The following is an 18,211-nucleotide window of genomic DNA, read 5'->3' on the forward strand; positions in this document are numbered from 1 at the left end:
GCCCGCGCCCGCGCCCGCCCCCCGCCGGTGCGGGGGGGTGCAGGTGTGCACGCACGTGCAGAATGCACGCCCAGGCAGCTGTGCACACTTGTGTAGACACGTGCAGACGGGCAGCCATACGCACACGTGTAGACACATGCAGCTGTGCGCGCACAGCCACGTGCAGACGTGTGCACACACTCCTGCAGATGCACACACATGTACAGACATGCGCACACAGGCAGGTCTGCAGGGGGGGTGCAGGTGTGCACGCACGTGCAGAATGCACGCCCAGGCAGCTGTGCACACTTGTGTAGACACGTGCAGACGGGCAGCCATACGCACACGTGTAGACACATGCAGCTGTGCGCGCACAGCCACGTGCAGACGTGTGCACACACTCCTGCAGATGCACACACATGTACAGACATGCGCACACAGGCAGGTCTGCACACTTGTGTCGACGTGTGCACGCATGCCGCTGCGCAGACATGCACATGTGCTCACGGGCAGCCATACACAGGCGTAGACACATGCAGATGTGCACACAAGCATGCACACATGCAGCTGTGCAGACATGCATGCACACGTGCTCACGGGCACATACGTGTGGACACATGCAGCTGTGCACATGTGCAGACATGCACACATGCAGACATATGCACACACACGTGCAAGCATCTGGAGACATACACGTTGTGGGCACACGCATGCACGTGCACACACTGTACTTGCTAAAAGGGAAACGGGTGCACACAGGTTTCCCCGCCCTAAAGCAAGGGCAGAGGAGCATTGAGGTCCGTGACACAAACCTGTATGGGGAGGGGGCTCGGGCGGGGGGTCCAAAAAGGGTCCCCCCGTTGGAGAAGAGTCCGACCGCAGCTCGTCCCGCAGGCACTGCTCAGCAAGGCGACCAGGGGCCAGCGTGAGGGAAGCCCCCCTCCCAAGCGTCTCGCATGCGATGCCCTTGCTCTCTGGACCTGAGCGTGCCCAACCTTAGCACGCATTGCAGGGACACTTCGGGGCACGTCACCGAACACTGAAAATGCCTCTCGAGCCCAGCTCCGCACATACACTCCTCTGCAGCTGTCCGTTGCCGGGCCGTTCTGGAGGCGACGCTGACACACACCTCGTCGGTCCCTTGTGTGCACAGCCCCGAGCCCCTGGATCTAAAATGGGTATAACCTCCATCCTAATATCAGTCCACAAACCCCGGGGGTCTTATAGACTCATTGTGGTCAATACCAAGAAGAGTCACAGCGTCTGAGGGTTGGACGAGACCCCAAGGATCGTCCAGTCCAACCCCCAAAGACCACCCAGTCCACACCTTCCCTAAGCAGGCGGTTCCACTGTCCTGCTGCTCTGACAGCTGGGACAAAATCGCTGAGATTTATTAGGAACTGCTGTCAAAAGACAAATATTTTCACACCTGGTCAGAGAGCAGAAAGCCGATTCCTCATTTAGGGCCTGTTCCAAATCCTACTGAAATCGGTAGGTGACACTATTGACTTCAGATGAAAACCTTAATGAGTTGTTCTCCAATATATTGCATTCTTCAGTGCATTGCCGAAAAAAGCCTGCAGTTCCAATAAGTCTTTCCCCCAGGCAATCATTAAAATGGCGCGATGGTGAAATGCCACTTCTTTGCCGTTTCTTAGGACCGATCTATAAAACGTCAAACCTTTTCTCCACCATATCCGGTGTGTTTCGACCCTTTGACAGATAAGCAATTAAAAATAATTATTAAAATTGTTTAGACCCAAGTTAAAAAGGTACTGATAATTCACTCTCTCAAAGCACATAACAGGTCACAGCCAGGCTGTCTCACAACTATAAACCTTGCCAGCTACATTACAGGCCACTAAACACCTCGCCAAAGAAAAATATCAAAGAAAGGGGAAAATAGAGTTCAAGGCTCTTAATGATCAATCACTTTTTAAAACTTTTTAAGACTCAACAACACAAGGGGTCAAAAAGATGGAGCATGTTACTCGCAACTTCAGCACCGCAATACAGAATTTGCAATTCAGAAACACTTTTAGGACCTCACAAATAGCCTCTTTGTAGCTCTTTTGAGAGACAAGAAACTCCTTACAACCATCATAATCAAAGGATAAATATTTCTGTCCTTAGACAGGGGTTGCTTTGTAGGATACAAAATGGACACAAAATAACCTAAAGCAATAAACTATGTAATACTAATTCCCTTCTCCTAGCCTGAACAGGCTTGGCAAGATGAGAAAAAAAATATGGATCTCAGAATCAGTATATAAAATAAAACCTCTTCTTCCTTGTTTTCAAATTATTTCCCTGCTATAGCATAGGCAAGTATTAATACCATTATAGTAGAAGGAATATTATCAGTATAAAATAGGAAATGTGGGTTGAAGGGACCGCAGGAGGTCACATCTAGTGCAACCCCTGCTCCAAGCAGGACCAGCCCCAACTACATCATCCCAGACAAGGCTTTGTCAAGCTGGGCCGTAAAACCTCCACGGATGGAGATTGCACCACCGCTCTAGGCAACCCGTCCCAGGGCTTCACCACCCTCCTAGTGAGAAAGCTTTTCCTAACATCCAACCTGAACAGTAGATAACAATGAAAGGTTATTCTCTAAACTGAATACCGCCATGTCCCGAGAACTGAGTAAAAATATGTATGCATTCAAAAAATACAGATGTCAATTCTGCAATAGTCTCTTGTCCAGATCCTTCAAGTAAGTGTCGCTGCCCAAAGAGCACTTGCTTCCATGTCATGGTCAGGAGTTTGACGGGAAGGGTCTCTCTGACGTGAGTGCAGCTTCCACGTTTAGCTATTAAGTGGTTTGGCTCCGGTACTCGGAGTTTGGCTGCTACACGTGAATGACACTAGCCCCCTGCTACTTCCATTTTCCACCCATAGCTATCTGTGCCAAGGTGTGTGCTGCTTGGACTTGGTCACAGCCAATTCCCCCAAGCCCTGACACACTCACGTGCAGAACGCTGATCTGCTAGTGCTTTGCACTGGTTTAAACACCTGCTCACCTGTGAAGGGGTAAGAACTTGGCTCAGTGCCCCTTTACTGCCCCAAAACTGGGCTGCAAGAAGGTGGAAATTCTCCCTCTCCCCTTCTAGGTTGCACTCTGCGAGGACCTGGAGACCATCTCTGCAGTACCCCCATCTACAGTCATCCCCTACCAGGCGAGATTCCTACTCCACCAAAAGCTTTTCCTTTCCTGACACATCCTTAAAGCAGGCAAATGTCTGAAATTTGCAGTGAGTCACAATATATTAGCGGCGAGTCACCGCAGCGTTAAACAGAACAGCCTGCACCATATTCCTTCTTACAGAGGAATCGCAACTGTTAATTTATTATATTTTGGTGTTCTTGTTTCGACCAAAAGTGACCTATTTATAGCACTTGTGGATCAGAGCTTTGTTCTAATGACCATTCGAGAAACGGAGATTTTTATACGCTCCGCCCTGTTTATTCTACCAGGGTTTATTACATCACAGTCTGTTGCTATGGTAATAACTATGATGTCACATCTGCTACACTGCAGATTTAAGTCGCTGCTGGTGGACGTGGGCGTAACGCTGCTGGAGACAAGGCAGAGCTGCTCTCCCCAGCAGTGAGGGATAGCAGAGCCAAGGCAGTGAGGTGCTGCCTTGCAAGGATGGAGCTGCTTTCTGAAGCACAAATCCCCTTGTTCTGGAGGAAAAAAGGGCTTGGAAAAAACAACATGACCCAAGCTTTGCTGCTCTGGATACAATCCTCCTCCATCGCGCAGGTGTAATGCTATTGAAAGCAAGGGGCCCAATTGCCTTCCCACTTCAGTTAGCTTTGCATCAATGTATTTCCAGAGGCTTTAAGGGATTAACTCCTGTTTTACAACAACATGGGAGAAGAACACAGCCTGTGGCCTTTTAAAATTATTTATTTGCAAAGACTTGTTATCTATGGAGCTGAGAAGAGCAGATGCTCTGCGGGACCTGATGCTGATCTCACACCAGTTACTCCTGAGATCCTCTGGGAGAACCATGTATTTTCTGAAAGGGTTTGGTTCTCCTCTCTCTTATCCAGGAGTAACTCAGCTGGACAGATATTTGACTGGGGTGATATGACCCCGGCACCCGTTCCTGCCCGGGGCAGGGGGTCGGACCTGATGATCTATTTAGGTCCCTTCCGACCCTAAGCACTATGATACTATGAAATCAGTGGAATTGGACTGGCACAAGACACAGGTGAGAGGCAGAGCAAAGCCCAACAGCTTCATAAATAACAGGCTGGATCCTTAGTGGGCATAAATCAGCATAATGCTACCAGAAGCAATGCTGCTAGATGGATGTTCACCACCTGAGCATCTGAGCCATTAAATGCTCACAAAGCTAAGTCAAGACTGCATTTGGAACAAAATCTTAGTGCTGGTTGCACTTCCAGGCGGTGCTTGGAGGGGGGCAAAGGAAAAGCAGTTTTCTAAAAAGCATATTGTGAAATACTCTAGTACCAACAATGTCTGGAGACTCACCAGGATAATAACCTTCCAGAGGAAAGAGGGATGTGCAGATCCTGCAGTGCTAGCCGGATCGGGGCATCAGGGAAGGAGGTGTTGGGGTAACCATGCTCGCACCTGTAGATAGTGGAACGGCTGAGGATGGAAATAGCCAAGGACAGCATGAGGCATGTGTTGAAAGAAGCCTGCCAGAAGCAGAATGGGCATTTTTGTAAATAAAGAACAGAAGAAACTTGGTATACTATAAAAACATGACGGCTCAGTAACACCGAGACTAGACAGTGACCCAGGATCCTTGATAAAGCAAAGGGCTGGAAATCCCTCTCTTTTTCCTCTGCTTGAGAACCGCACAGTTGATGGGGCTAAGACTGCTTTAAAGCATGCATGCTGTGTGCAGCGCTCACTCACTGGTATTGAATTTCCCAATAAAAGCGGCATTTGGAAGCAGGTTTGAATTAAGGATGGGTGCACAGGGAGGTTCAGTGAAAATTAAAAAGCTTCTGTGCAGCTTAGCTACTTATACAGGTCCCACTACCACACTATCCAAGTCCCTCAACACTTTTCATAATCTACACTCATGACGCACCTGGGAACCAGCAAAGCTCTCTTGCAGCCTCTTGTGAAAGGGAACTGAGGCACGGAGAAGCTGAACGACTTACCTGAGGTCACACAGAAAATCCTTGAACCCAGGTTTCCCAGCTCCAAGCCTAGGCTAGCCCCTGGCCCTCTCTTTGCCTTGCCTTGTCAACCACAAATCAGCAGCAGGATGTGCACCCGCGGCCTTTACACAACCAGAACAGCCAGAGATTTCCGCAGGAGGCATTTTGCAAGAGTGAATTCAGTCTGCAGCATCAGAGCCCAAGATGTTCTGGCTCAGAACAGCCCCGAGTGTAGGGCTGGTTTGATGGATGCTTTCATAAAGCCTCTTAGAAATCAGCATGCGTCTTTTTAATGTTTTCCCTTGTGAAACTGGGAGTGAGAGGAGGAGTTCTCTGCTGGCCAGCAGTTTGGAAACCGGAGCATAGACTATTGCACTAGCGACTGAAAACCTCAAACACGAAGCCGACTGCAAACCAAAAGCCGGGTTGAGACAGGATTGGTACAAATAACCTGCAGTAGTGCAGGATCAGTCCTTCGGAGAGTGAAACGCAGGATGCTGCAGGGTTAGGAGCTTCTGTTCCCACCGAAGTGCGAGACCCCGAGCACTTGAAGTCCCAGTTCTCAACTCTCTCTTGCACCTTTCAACAGGTCCAACCTATCTGCAAATAGCATTTGCCTCAAGAGCTGCAAGATCCATCACATCAGTAATGAGCTGGTTATAAGTAATGTCATTTGCACGTGTCAGCGTGCAGAGAAATTAAAGCAGGCGTAGCAAAGCCGGCTCTGCGCAGCGCTATCCAAATTCTCTCACTGTAGTTTTACTACGTCCATCAGTTTGATCCAGATTAAACAAATTCTCATCTTCCCCCTGCAAGTGATTTGTCGGACTGTTTAGCACCTGATACTGCCTGGAGGTCAGCGTCTTTGCTGGGCCGTGTAATCGGTTTCCTTATCGAGAAAGTTAGAAGAACTGAGGTCTTGTAGATGAGAATCATGAATCTGTTCCAGGAAAACAACAGTTGGAAACACAACCTCATATTTGAAATGCACCACCGCTCAATGCATTCCATATGGACATGGTCATGCTGCAGACATCTCTCCATGTACTACAGGACAGGGGGAATTAGTTCTTGTTTGAATCCTTTCAGAGCAAGGTAAATGATATACCGAAGGGCATAGCACTACAAAGGTATGGTTATAATTAGATCCAGCGTAGTTAAATCTGACATTCAGCTGTTTTATGCCAGCTGTGCCTTTTATAAAGGAAGACCATTTAGGCAACAGATTTCATGTCTTTTAACTGTTTACTTAATATGAATTCAATCCATGCCCATTTTTTTTTTCAACTTGACTTTCTTTGCGTGCTTTTTATGCAGTTGCATAAGACACTGAAGAACTTGTAAGTGTTCTCACAGCTGTGCAAGGTTTATATTAATGCAGCCGTTACATAATTGTGACACAGAAATGTTACGTACACGTCTGCAGTTCCTGAGCGTGGCTCCAAAAGGACATTTCAAAACTGAAATATCTATTCCTTTGCTCCTGGAAAAGGCAGCAAAAGCTTGCTTTTTGGAGGTAATTTTGGGATGCTTTTCTGGCCAGTTGTTACATTCCTTGATTGAAATCTTCTGTCAGCAACATGCCATCATGAATATTACTTATAATCAAGTAGCAAGTACAGTCCCTAACCAGGAACAGGATCCCACGGTGCTGTATAAAATCAGTGACAGTCTCCTACCCTAGGAATTTAAAGCCTAGATGGACCAGGCAGAGAAAGGTAGGGTTATTACTCTGTTTTTACAGATGGGGAACAGACACAAAGAAGAATCAAAGGACTTGCCGAAGTCTCACAAAAGGTCTCTGGCAGGGCCAGGACCAGGACCTGAATGCAGAACTCCTGAGCCCTCGCCCGTCGCCTAATCAGCAGGACGGACCCTGGTGCCTCACACCAGTGTCAATCTGGAGTGACTTCACTGAAGCCAGTAGGTTACGTGCCTGGCAGAGTCATCACGTGTCTGCAGAGCAGGCTCACATCTGGATGCCGAAAGACTCCTTTTCAGTTTGCAGGCAGACTGGGGATGTCCTACAGGCTGATGGATTCCTCCTTTCTATTGTGCAAGGCCAGAGAGATGTCAAAACCGCAAGGCAGACACAAGCACCACACCACGAGCAGTGCGAGCCCTCCACCGCACTCATTTCCAGTACTCTCGCAACAACAGATCCTGTGTGGTCCTGAACATCCTCTGGGCCCACTTCATGAAGGGTCGGGGTCTTTTGAACTTGCATGCTGAAGGCAGACCTTTTCTGCAGGCGGAGACCCGAGAGCCAGACTAAGACAGGTGGGCAGAGATGCACCTTAATAAATGCTTTGCTTTCCCACAGAAACATGTGAAAAGAGGCTCTTCATGCCTTGGACCCTAAGCAGTCTCCCCAAATAACCAGCCCCTGGGCGATGAATTTGCCCAGTCCCTGCCATCCTCTTTAAGATAAATCAGTTATAAAGTCAGCTTTGCACATGCAGCACTTCACCCTGCAGCCCACCTTGATGTACGATCCCCCAGCAAAGCTACGATTAGGTGCTGCATATAAAAACTAACACAGAGGCAATATAAGGATGGAGAGAATAAGGGTTAGGGATGGGACCTTGCTCCCACTGGTGTCAGGAGGGGTTTGTGCTTAGGTGGCTAGCTCACACACCTCTAGCCCCCTTCACACTTTCATCTGCTCACTAGGGGAAAGACGCACCCCGCTCTGCCAGGGCACTGGGGTTACAGCCTGAAAAAAGGCCAGGTCCGTGTCAGCTGAACCTTAGTTTTCACATAACCCTGACTCTTCCTATTGACACAAAGCGTGCGGCTGTGAAGCAGCCAAGGAGCTTTGGAAAGCCAAGGAAATAATGGGCTGCAAGGGAAGCTGATCTCCAGAGGAGACGCAGAGAGACTGAGGGGCCGGCAGCAAGGTACGGAGGGACTTGCTAGGAACACTGAAGTCAGCAGTACAACGTGCCAATGCCGGAGCCAGGCGCTGTCTCGAGCAGCAGCTTGTGGCCTCTTGCTGTTTGGTTTTAATTCGTTGTGCTGCGATTCTTAATAATTGCTGGGGCTGGGTTCAGTCTGCAGGGAAAGCTTGATCCTGCTGTAAAAGGGGAAGGGGGCCCTTGTCCACTGGGACGGATGGAGAGGCCAAGGGGCGCCTGGCAGAAGGGGCGGACGGCTCCGAGCCAGGTCTCTCTCCCCCCAGAACCGGCCCTTGGGGTTGGGGTTATTGTCTGACCTGCACCAAGAGAGATACAGCAAAAGCATACAAAGTTAACCCCGTAGGACCCAGGCAATCTCCCCTGCCTACCCCCTCCAGCTCGATTTTTGCCAGGTCACACTCCTGAGGGTCGTTTATACGCAGCTAAGTAGCAAAGGAGGGAGGAAGAGAAAGGCAGCGGCAGAGCTCTGCAAGCCTTTGCTGACTCATTTTTGCACCATGTGGTTTGCACGGCTGGTCCCGAGGCGCCTGGGCCCCGGGTGCAGAAAACAGACTCAGCCCTCCACCCTGGTGCCCTGCCCCCACCGGCTTCCTGGCTACTCCCACCCACGTCTTGGTACCGCAGATGGTGCTGGCCCCGGGGCACTGCCCCGACCCTCCCAATGGCCTTTCCCCTGCACAGAGCCCTTCTCTGCTGCAAGAGGCAAGCCTGTGGTGGTGGCAGATGGGCCGTGGCCCAGCAGTTGTAGTAACTGTTTCTCAGTAATCTGCAGCATCCTCCAGTTACGGTTGCCATCTCCTTTCTACATCTCATGTGCTGGCTCTATAATCCTGCCCCGACCTCCTACCCATGGATCTCTCGCACTAGCCCAAGGGCTAAGATTCGGGGTGCCTGGCCAATAACGCTAACGTCTCTGGTTGCACAGCTGCGATCCCATCCGAGGATTCAGCAGCGCCTCCTAAAACAATCGGGCTGAGCTCTTATTACAGCGATTAAAAAAGTCCGCCTTTAATGGAGCCCTGCAACCCCGTGCAACGTGAAGGGACGGTGAAGCCCCTGGAGCAGCACGCTACATCTTGCATTGACTGCACAGGGTTTGCTACTGGGGCGTGGGGCTCGCACGCACCCACACACACGCTGGGTTGTGGGAGCTGGGGGTGGGACAGATGGTTGGCACACCCAGCCTGGCTGAACCTTTCCTAGCACATTAGCCAGCCGAGTCGCTGCCTCGGGAAAAGCATCCACTGAGCCGTCTCCCTGCCAAGAGGCTTTTGCTGCATTTCAGCTAATATTTGCTCAACCTCTCTGTTTCATCGCATTATTTCTAGTCCACCTCCATCCCCAATCCAATGCCCCATCTCTAGCAACTCCTCTTCCTCCAGGCCCATTATACCTCCAAGGCACTTGTACTCCCTTCTATGTCCTGGTCCCCACCTTATTTTAGCAACGGTGCTTCCCTTTCCCACCTCTTGCTGAATAACCTTATCAGGTTATTTTTTCCCTGGTTGTTTAGTTAGAAAGATGAATCTTTCTCTGTTATTTCCTGCCCATGTTTCTAGCTTTTGTATTGTGTAAGGATTGTGTCCGCATGGGTCTCCACACCACTACCGCCGGCTGGACTGGTAGCAGCTCTACCGTTCATTTAAGTGGTGTGCCCTTTTCCAGATAATTAATGGAAAATGCATCCAAGTTCAGATCAAAGATTAACACCAAACTGAGCAAGCCGGACTCCCGCCCACAACTCCAGACACGGGTGTTTAGCATCACCTTTTATTTATGAACCCACCCATCCCTGACACTGCTCATGTCCAAGGGGAAGGATATTGGAAAACTGTAGCAAATATTAGTCTGACATCCAGACACTTTACACCTACCATGTCTGCTTCAAGCTATTGCATTTCCAATATTGTCCGTCAGGTTTTCGTTTTTGTTTTGGGGGGTTTTTTAAAGCCAAAGTGTCCTGGCAGGATTTGTTCTGAAAAAGAAGAACAGGTTGTAACAGTCCATCCAGAAAGGAGAGGAAAAGAAAATCATAAAAACGGGGCGGAAAATCCAGTTACTGTCATGATACAGGGGTATAGGATGCAGCCGTGTTGCTCTAAGGACATCGGAAGACGAGGTTCTTCGGGTAAACTAAATGTGATATCTTTTATTAGACCAACTAGATAGTTAGACAAATCCTTCTTTGCAAGCTGTCAGGTATAAATACCCTTCCTCAGCCTAATGAAGGGTATTTATACCCGACAGCTTGCAAAGAAGAATTTGTCCAACTATTTATAAAAGAGATGAGATTTACCCCAAGAACCTTGTCCGTTACTGTCATGAGATTTCTTTTCCCATTGAAACATAAAAAGCCGTGTCATAGGCATACGCGCACCTCTACAGAAAATGAAGCTGCGCTCCTTTGGCAGTCGAAGTCACCAAGGCAGATCATGTGTGTCGTTGCGTTTGCTCTGTACATCTTCTTTCCCCAAGCCATTCAGTTTTGCTAGTGTGCTTATGTAGCCTGTAAATGTCTCTTAATAAAGTCTTAATCAAAACAACACAATACTTACAAGCAGCCACATATGCCAAAAAGGACATTGGGAGTGGGGGGAGCGGCATGCATACTAATAAAAAACAAAACACATAAATATTAAAACAAAACTCAAACCGTATTGAAGAGTAACCTAAAATTATCACTGAATTTCAGAAAAATAAAGTCAAATCCCAAACTTCAGACACATTATACATATGTATTTGTATACGTATTCATATATACACACACACATTTAGCATATTGTTCAGTTATGGTAAGTTATGACACATTAAGCGCTAATGTGTCATAATGAAGGATGAGACTGGCATGAATTTCATCTGGTCACAAAACACCATGTTCTTTCAGTGACCTCTTGGGCTTTTTGTGCGGACTAGAAGCAGACATGATGGGGCCGTCAGTCCTGTCCCCCGATGCTGCAGTGATGAGCGATACTGCTTCAGTGCCTATGGCCAGAGGTTCAGGATCCTTTGGGCAGACTGTCCCCTGCTGCGGTGCGATGCAGATGGGCTAGAGTTGTGGGCTTTCTGGAGAAAAAGGCCGCTGAACATGTGGTCAAGCATACGCAAAGCATCCAGAGTGCCAGAGCGGCTGTCCCCTGCCAGACGGGAGGGATGCTTGGGGCTGAGCCCTGGGCAAGTTTTTGGTTAGGGTTGGATCCAAGTTTCCCCAACCTCTCCCTGCACAACATGCAAAGAGCTGCTGCCAGGGGCTCCGAAACCCTGCCCGGGCCCCCATCCAAGGAGGGGAGCTTGTGGGATCCAGCCTGTGCTGCTTCCCCAAGCAGGTTCCTCTCCCGTTTCCAGGCACTTTCTGGATCCAGCAGAGATGCTGGGGCAGGACAGGGTGGAATCTGGCCCAGACAATCCCCAACACATCCGATCCCATTCCCCGGTGTATTTATTCAGCTGAGCTGGGACGGCTCTGCTCTCACAGCCCGCTCTGTTTCGGTGTGACTGAGTCTTCTGTCTCGGGGAAGTCTCAGCTCCTGCCGCGAGTGAAACACTCACTGCTTATATTATTTGGGAAATCATTTTCATTTTTAGTAATAAAAATCATAGCGGGCAAGGGCAGAGACATCTCAGAGCATCCGTTCTGTACCCGGTAAAGCATGTTTTGTCAGTCTCACACACATTTCCTCTCTTTCCTACACACACACACACACACACTCCTTTCTCTCCCATACACACTCACTCTGTCCCTCTCTCTCGCACACAGTTGCCCTGCTCTGCATGGGAAGCACGTGTACATTTATAGAAAAGGTTAAAAGCAGCAGAAAGGTAGCAAGCCCTCCCTGAGAAATAAACAGCCAACTATAAATAAAAGCAGCTTATTAGCAAGCCCCAATGCAAAAGCAGCCTCCTAATCAGTGAGGGCCAGGGAGGGCTTACACAGGTATGGAGCCATTGAAACTCCCATAGCAACCAGGCTGAGCTCTGCCACTATCTTAATCTGCATTAATTCGTGTAGGATCAACTGCCTTCCCCTCCCCTGTGGCTCCCCACACCCCTTCAGCCTGTGGTAGCAGCAAGGAGGTTTGAAAAAGCTGGGGAGAGCAAATCCTGCAGTCCTCCCTTAGGCAGAGCTCCCTTCCAAGCCAGATCCCACCCCCCCACCCCTAAGTTGCACCAGTGCTGCCCTTCTGTTGAGGCCAGTCACTCATCATCACAGAGTAGGGGGTGGGTTGCCCAAGTTGAGGCCCCTTGCTCCTCTGTGCACCTCAGCAAGATGCACAGAAAGGGTCCGTGACTCCTCCACGGCATGCTCTCCCCACCCTACCTGTGGAAGCCCTTTTGCAGGGCTCTGGGTGCTTGGTGCTGGACAGTGCGGGAGAGCTGGTGAGGATTGCCCCCTCTCTGCAAACCTGCAGGAGGAAAGCAGCAGACTCTGTCCTGACTAAACCCAGTTCTGCTCACACTGCTGACTCCTGCTTCCAGTGGCAGCTGGTAGCATAAGTTGCCAAGGGGGCTCCCCCAGCAGCCTCAGCACAGGAAATTACCTGGTCAAACTGCTGCAGAAGTTAGTAGCTGGCATGCAGGACTGACCCATAACAAGGGACGGGCAGCAGGGCAAGATGCAGAGTGAGCACTGAAAACCAGAGCTGAGTTTGGCCATGTACACATAAGATGTGCATCACCGGTCCAGCCACAAGAGAGCGAGGGGGTGAATGCTGAGACCTTCCTATGGACCAGGAGCTACAGAATCACCCTCCATCACTTCTTTGACATGGCCAGGAACTGAACTTCACACCTAGGCTGTCACACCTCAGATATAACCTCAAATGCTGGTGGGTTCTCCAGACAAGCAAAATGCAGACAAGAGCAACAAAAGATTCAGTGGTTTTCCTAGGATGCAAGGATAAAAAGATTTCTAATATTTAAAGGTATCCAGGCTGTAGCCATATTGGCTTAGCGGCAAAAGAAATCAGAAGTCGTGGTAGAAGTGGTATCTTTTATTAGATCAACTAGATCTTTGCGCAAAAAAAAATCTTCAATTGCTTTATTTAATGTATTTAATTTTAATTTAAAAGAAATGAGTTCTGATTCCTTCTAATATTTAAACAAATTTATGCTGAAGGTGCAAGGCCCTGGGGTAGGAAGTCACCCATCCCAGTTTACTCAGCAATCCAGCAAATATATGCACTCCCTGTTGGACTATACTGCTCTCCCCACCAACAGACCAATTCACAGCAGAGAGGAAAAGATGGTCTTGTCATGAAAGCAAAGGAAAAGGACTCCTAACACATTTTGGGGTCCAGTTCTCTGCTCTGTCATCGACTTCCTGGATGACCGTGGGCAAGCCAAACCACTTGCATCTTTTTGTGTCTTAATTGCACACCTGCAAAATGAAGAGACGACAACGTCCCTTTCTCCCTTCCTTTGTGCATCTGGTTTATTTAGACTGTAGGCTCTTCAGGGCAGAGATTATCTGTAGCTGTGTGCCTGTGCAATGCTTGTCAGCATTGGGTCCTCCAGATCCCACTGCCATATAAATAAGCAATGATAGTGCGCCTGCTGAGTTGTGTTTATAACAAACTTGTTGCAAGATCTGTGCTGGGCAGTCCCTTATTTTTCTTGTAAACCATTACACAAATCTTTCTGAGGTTATTTAGCTTTATTTAAGAAATAAATAAATGGTGAGAGAATACGAATGACTGCAATAAATACTTTGCTTGCCAAAACAACAGCTGTAAAAAGCAATTATTTAAACATATTATTTCACGATGGCCGTACAGACTGACATATTACTGGAAAAATACTTTGCTGCCCCTAAAAGAACATTTGAACATGTCTGCAAAATATTAAGTCTGGAAGAAGAGAGATAAAGAGAGAGGCATGGTAAAGAACACCCAGTTCTTTCCTGAACAAGCTTAGGTAGGTAGCTATCTGTTTACACTGTTTTTAGAAATTTGATATTTTGCTACAGCCAATTACTTAAAAGGACACTATCAAGATAAAAATAAGATTTGAGAAATCTGCTCCTTTGTAAGCAATAGCACTTCAGGTTATTAATAGTGGATGGCTTCCCACCAGTTCTGCTGGATTTGCCTTCAGTTTGCATTTCACTTAGTTTGCAAAAAAATCAAGGCAGACTAGCAGCTTCACCTTCTACTTCTCATGTGCTGGGCACAATATGGTGGTGTTTGGATTTCCAGCACGGCACGGAAAGATACTTCGGCATGAAAAAGCTGTCATTGAGTAAAATCAATAAGCCAATGTTATAAAACCGGTTCACTTTTTTGGCTCTGATCCAGCAAACTAATCTCATTGCAACACTGGGGGCTACAGTACAGACTCTGTCTTTCCCCCTGCCTCCTCCCCACCTGCCCCCCCCCTTTTTTTTGGATACACACACACCTACTTGTTGCAGGCCAATTACTCTGCCTGTATCGTTTTCCATATTTTGATAATTTCATATATGGCTGATTTGATACCTATTTGCTGTGAAGAGTTAAAGTGTGGATTTTAAAATCCATCCTTAGAATTAAATGGCTCAAATTTTCTTCAGGAAGCTACAGAGAAAGTTAGAACATTTCTGACATGTTTTTTAGGCACTGCTCATCTCCAGACATTATTTCACAATCTATTTTTCTTTTTACGCTGTTTCAGTTGGTCCCACGTATAAAACCAGGGTCGTTGGTTTATTGTAAGTAAAAAAGGCCATTCCACAAGAGCTCCAGAACATCTTTCATCTTTTACTTCAAATCCGGAAAGCCTGTAATTTGCTGAGAGTGACCTTCCCTGTACAATTAATTCACAGAACAAGGGAGCAGCATTCATGTCACACTCCCCATCAGTACCTGGTACCTAACAGGGACCCTGATGATCTAACCCGCTGACCAGATACATACTGAATCTGTCGCACAGCCACGGGTAACCCCAACGCAATGGCACCTTACAAGTTGCAAGCCATTAGCCTAGCGCTATGAATTTTGGAGCGAAGCACTGAAGGACTGTTGATGGGCTAACTGCAATTTATTCGTCACGCTCACTTGCCATTAGACTCACCAATGAATGCGTGATAAATGCAGAGGTGCTACTCACAACCGTGCAGCTTGTCACTGAGAAGTGGAGGATGCAAACAGATTTCCTAACAAAATACACCAGTGTTTTCTAATGTGCTTATCCCAGTGTGCTTTCTTAGTTCTCTTCTTCTCTACAAAAAAGACCTATTTTTCTCCCTAGCATCCAAAAGGCCACTTCATCTTCCTCCCCTTCATTAGTACTGGAAACATCATCTCCCATATCCATCGTGGCTTATTACATTGCAATAATTAGTTTGGGATTCCTTCATTGTCTTGAAAAGTTCATGGAAGTGGTGCAGATGCCAACACAAGAGAAGATCTTTGGGTAAAGGTCTATCTAGCCTCCTGCTCTGCCCAAGCGCTCACCAAATGATATCAGTAACCCCTGATTTTCAATACCCTGAGCATCAGGGTTTGATGTTTCTCCCCAAACATACTTCAAAGACTTCAGGTGCAATGACAGGTTGTTGGGATACATTATGATTCCAGGCTTCCCCTTCACATTTCTCGATCCAACTGCCTTTGAGAGAGGGGGAAGTGAAAGACTTCCCAGCACCTACTCTAACCCATGCAGTGAACGGTTAATCCTCGTAGTCAGATGTTACGGGAATTCAAATGGAGTGAGGAGGTTCCCTCATGGCAGTACCAGGCTTTTCAAGTCATCTAAATGGATCAGGAGTTACCGTTTCAATCTGGAGCATTGCAACAACCACGCAGATCTGTTTCATCCTTCTGTGACCTACTGCCAATTTGCAGGCTCTCTCATCTCGCACAGAATCAGTTTTAAGCCATTACTGCCTGTCCTGTTCCTGCCATGCTAACTATTCTTCTTGCTTCTTGTTCTCTCACTCCGTCCTTCAGAGTTTCATCGCCAGTTTGCTTTTGTCAGGGAGTAACTGTAACTGGGACAGGATACGTGACCCGACGACAATCAGGATCACAACTGATGATTTAATCAATGATTGCAGCATGCTGGGTCCAATTTTTTTGGTGCTCCCATGGGGAAGGAGCCAGGGGAAGCTGAGAGGATGAAAGAATGGACTGGAGACAAAAAAGCATGCTTGCAGCTTTCTTTTGGGGTAAAGGCTTGTATTTGAACCCTGACCACATCCAGATGACAGCTCCCAGCCTTAGCTGCTTTGCAAAATAATTTTGCGTTCATTCTTTACCTTTATGGGCAAAAATAAATGCCATAGATGCTGCAATGGTTCTTCCCTGTTCAACATCTTAAGACGATCATGACCCAGACAAAGGCCACCCTGTCAGAGGACATTAGACGGATAATAATTAAAAAAAAAAGACAGAACAAATGTTGTCTGAGGTGTTTCAGGAAATGACTGAAAACTGTACAAGAAGCTGCAGGTGTCATTTAGCTGGCGCTTGAACGGGTGGCCCTGGGATCCTTGGGGGGACTGCAAACGTAATGGGAAAGGTGGGTAACACAGGAGGTGCCCACTTCCGAATGAGAAGCAAGCTACCCCCTTTAGGAAAAGCCAAGGTGCATTCACAAGACACGCTCAAAGTCCCACAGGGCACAGTGCATATAAATACAGGTATGAAATAAATAACAACAATCAAAGCATCCAACATTAAGGAATATAAGCTTTGAATGGTTGGCCACAACTCGCAGCTTTCAAGGATACCAGACAATGAACAATGGAGAGGTCCAGCTGGGCAATCAGAACCGCAGGGGTCTTTGCGTGGGATGGGGGAAGCAGAGAAACTGCTCTGCACCCTCAGCCAGACCAAAGCCTATGCGAGAGCCCTGGTCCATGCAGGCTGGTATGTCTCCAGCACCCTCCTTCTAGTTAGAAGCTGGACGGTCTGTCCACATTTCCTTGTGCAAAGGCTGACTGGGACCTTGGTCTGGAATTCATTGCCAACACCAGTTTGGTTTGAGTCATTTTGGTCACCTGCAAAAAGATGCTCCAGGACAACTTGCATTGGCAGCACTAGACAATGTGAATGGACAGATCCTCAGCTGATGCAGGTGACCTCTATGGAGCGCAGGATCCAGTTCTCTGGGTTTTGGACTTAAGCTGGATGCAGTCCTTAAACAGACTCTGATGGGGCATACTAATAAGTACCCCGATTTCAGGGCCTATGAATTTGTTTCTATAATGCATTTAAGGAAAATGGTGTCTTCTTTGACATAAGCATATTTAGGTGACTGTAGTTTAGACAAAGGAAGAAATGTAGGGCAGCCACTTGCAATATTCATGTCGCTCACTGGCCTCTGAAATGAAGCAGAATTCAGGTCTGGACGGAAAACATCAATAACATGCTCTCTGTTGTTTTGGTCGAGCAACATAAATGTGACCTGAAATGTAACAGAGGGAAGAAAGGAAAAATAATAATTTATTGCATTTCAAAACAAGACATGCAGTCAGAGGCCTTAAGGCATTTGGACCCTGCACCTTTCAGCAAGTGCAAACATTCTGCAGAAACAGCTGGCTGCTCTAGTGATAACTGAAGGCCAACGAAAATGAATGTTTCCTAGGATGCAAGGTCAGCTAATTAGCACGAGGGAGATTATAATGGCTCCCAGATCAAATGTTTAAAACTTTGCCACTGGCAAAATAAAATAAAGTCAGAAATTCTTCCTTGGTGGAGAATTACATGGTGTAGACTTTTTCCCCTATGTCCCAACAATTTAAACAAACCATGAGTTTTGTCAAGGCCAATACATTAATTCTGTTATTGTGGTTTGGAATCAAAAGAGACAGCTCAGCTCACTGCATGCAAACACGCAGCAGACACAAACTAAATATTGGAGTAGAATTTCTCCTGGTCATTAGCTTGCTATTGTTCAGCTTAAAAGATGAAATATAAAACAGGTCTTTAAGTGTGACGTGAATTATGAACTTTGATTCGGTATTTGCTTTGGCCGATCGGTTGGTGGTGGTAATGCCGTTTGGAGGAAGGGTTTGCAGAATTGGTGCTACCCCAAAGCAAACGTTAAGGCAGCAAGCAGAACCTCATTTAGGCTTTGTTTCTAGTCTCTTCATCATCGTCGCTGTGATCAAGCTGCCTGTGTCAATGGGGAAAAGGAAATGTGGAGTTGCCCAAGAGCACAAAGGGAGTCTTGGCACAAACGGAAAG

At 47.5% G+C, this 18,211-nt stretch overlaps 1 protein-coding gene across 1 annotated transcript in view; it reads right to left on the reverse strand.

The window, feature by feature from the left end:
* Window positions 1-13,691: 13,691 nt before the first annotated feature.
* TRAF1 (TNF receptor associated factor 1) overlaps window positions 13,692-18,211 on the reverse strand; it is a 27,923-nt gene continuing 23,403 nt past the window's right edge. The window contains exon 12 of the mRNA XM_025193546.1: window positions 13,692-17,429. Within this exon, the coding sequence (XP_025049331.1) occupies window positions 17,211-17,429 (219 nt within the window). The 3' untranslated portion in view covers window positions 13,692-17,210. The remainder of the gene's footprint in view (window positions 17,430-18,211) is intronic.

This window comes from Alligator sinensis, unplaced genomic scaffold (genome assembly GCF_000455745.1).
Source record: "Alligator sinensis unplaced genomic scaffold, ASM45574v1 scaffold611_2, whole genome shotgun sequence".
Classification (NCBI taxonomy): Eukaryota; Metazoa; Chordata; order Crocodylia; family Alligatoridae; genus Alligator; species Alligator sinensis.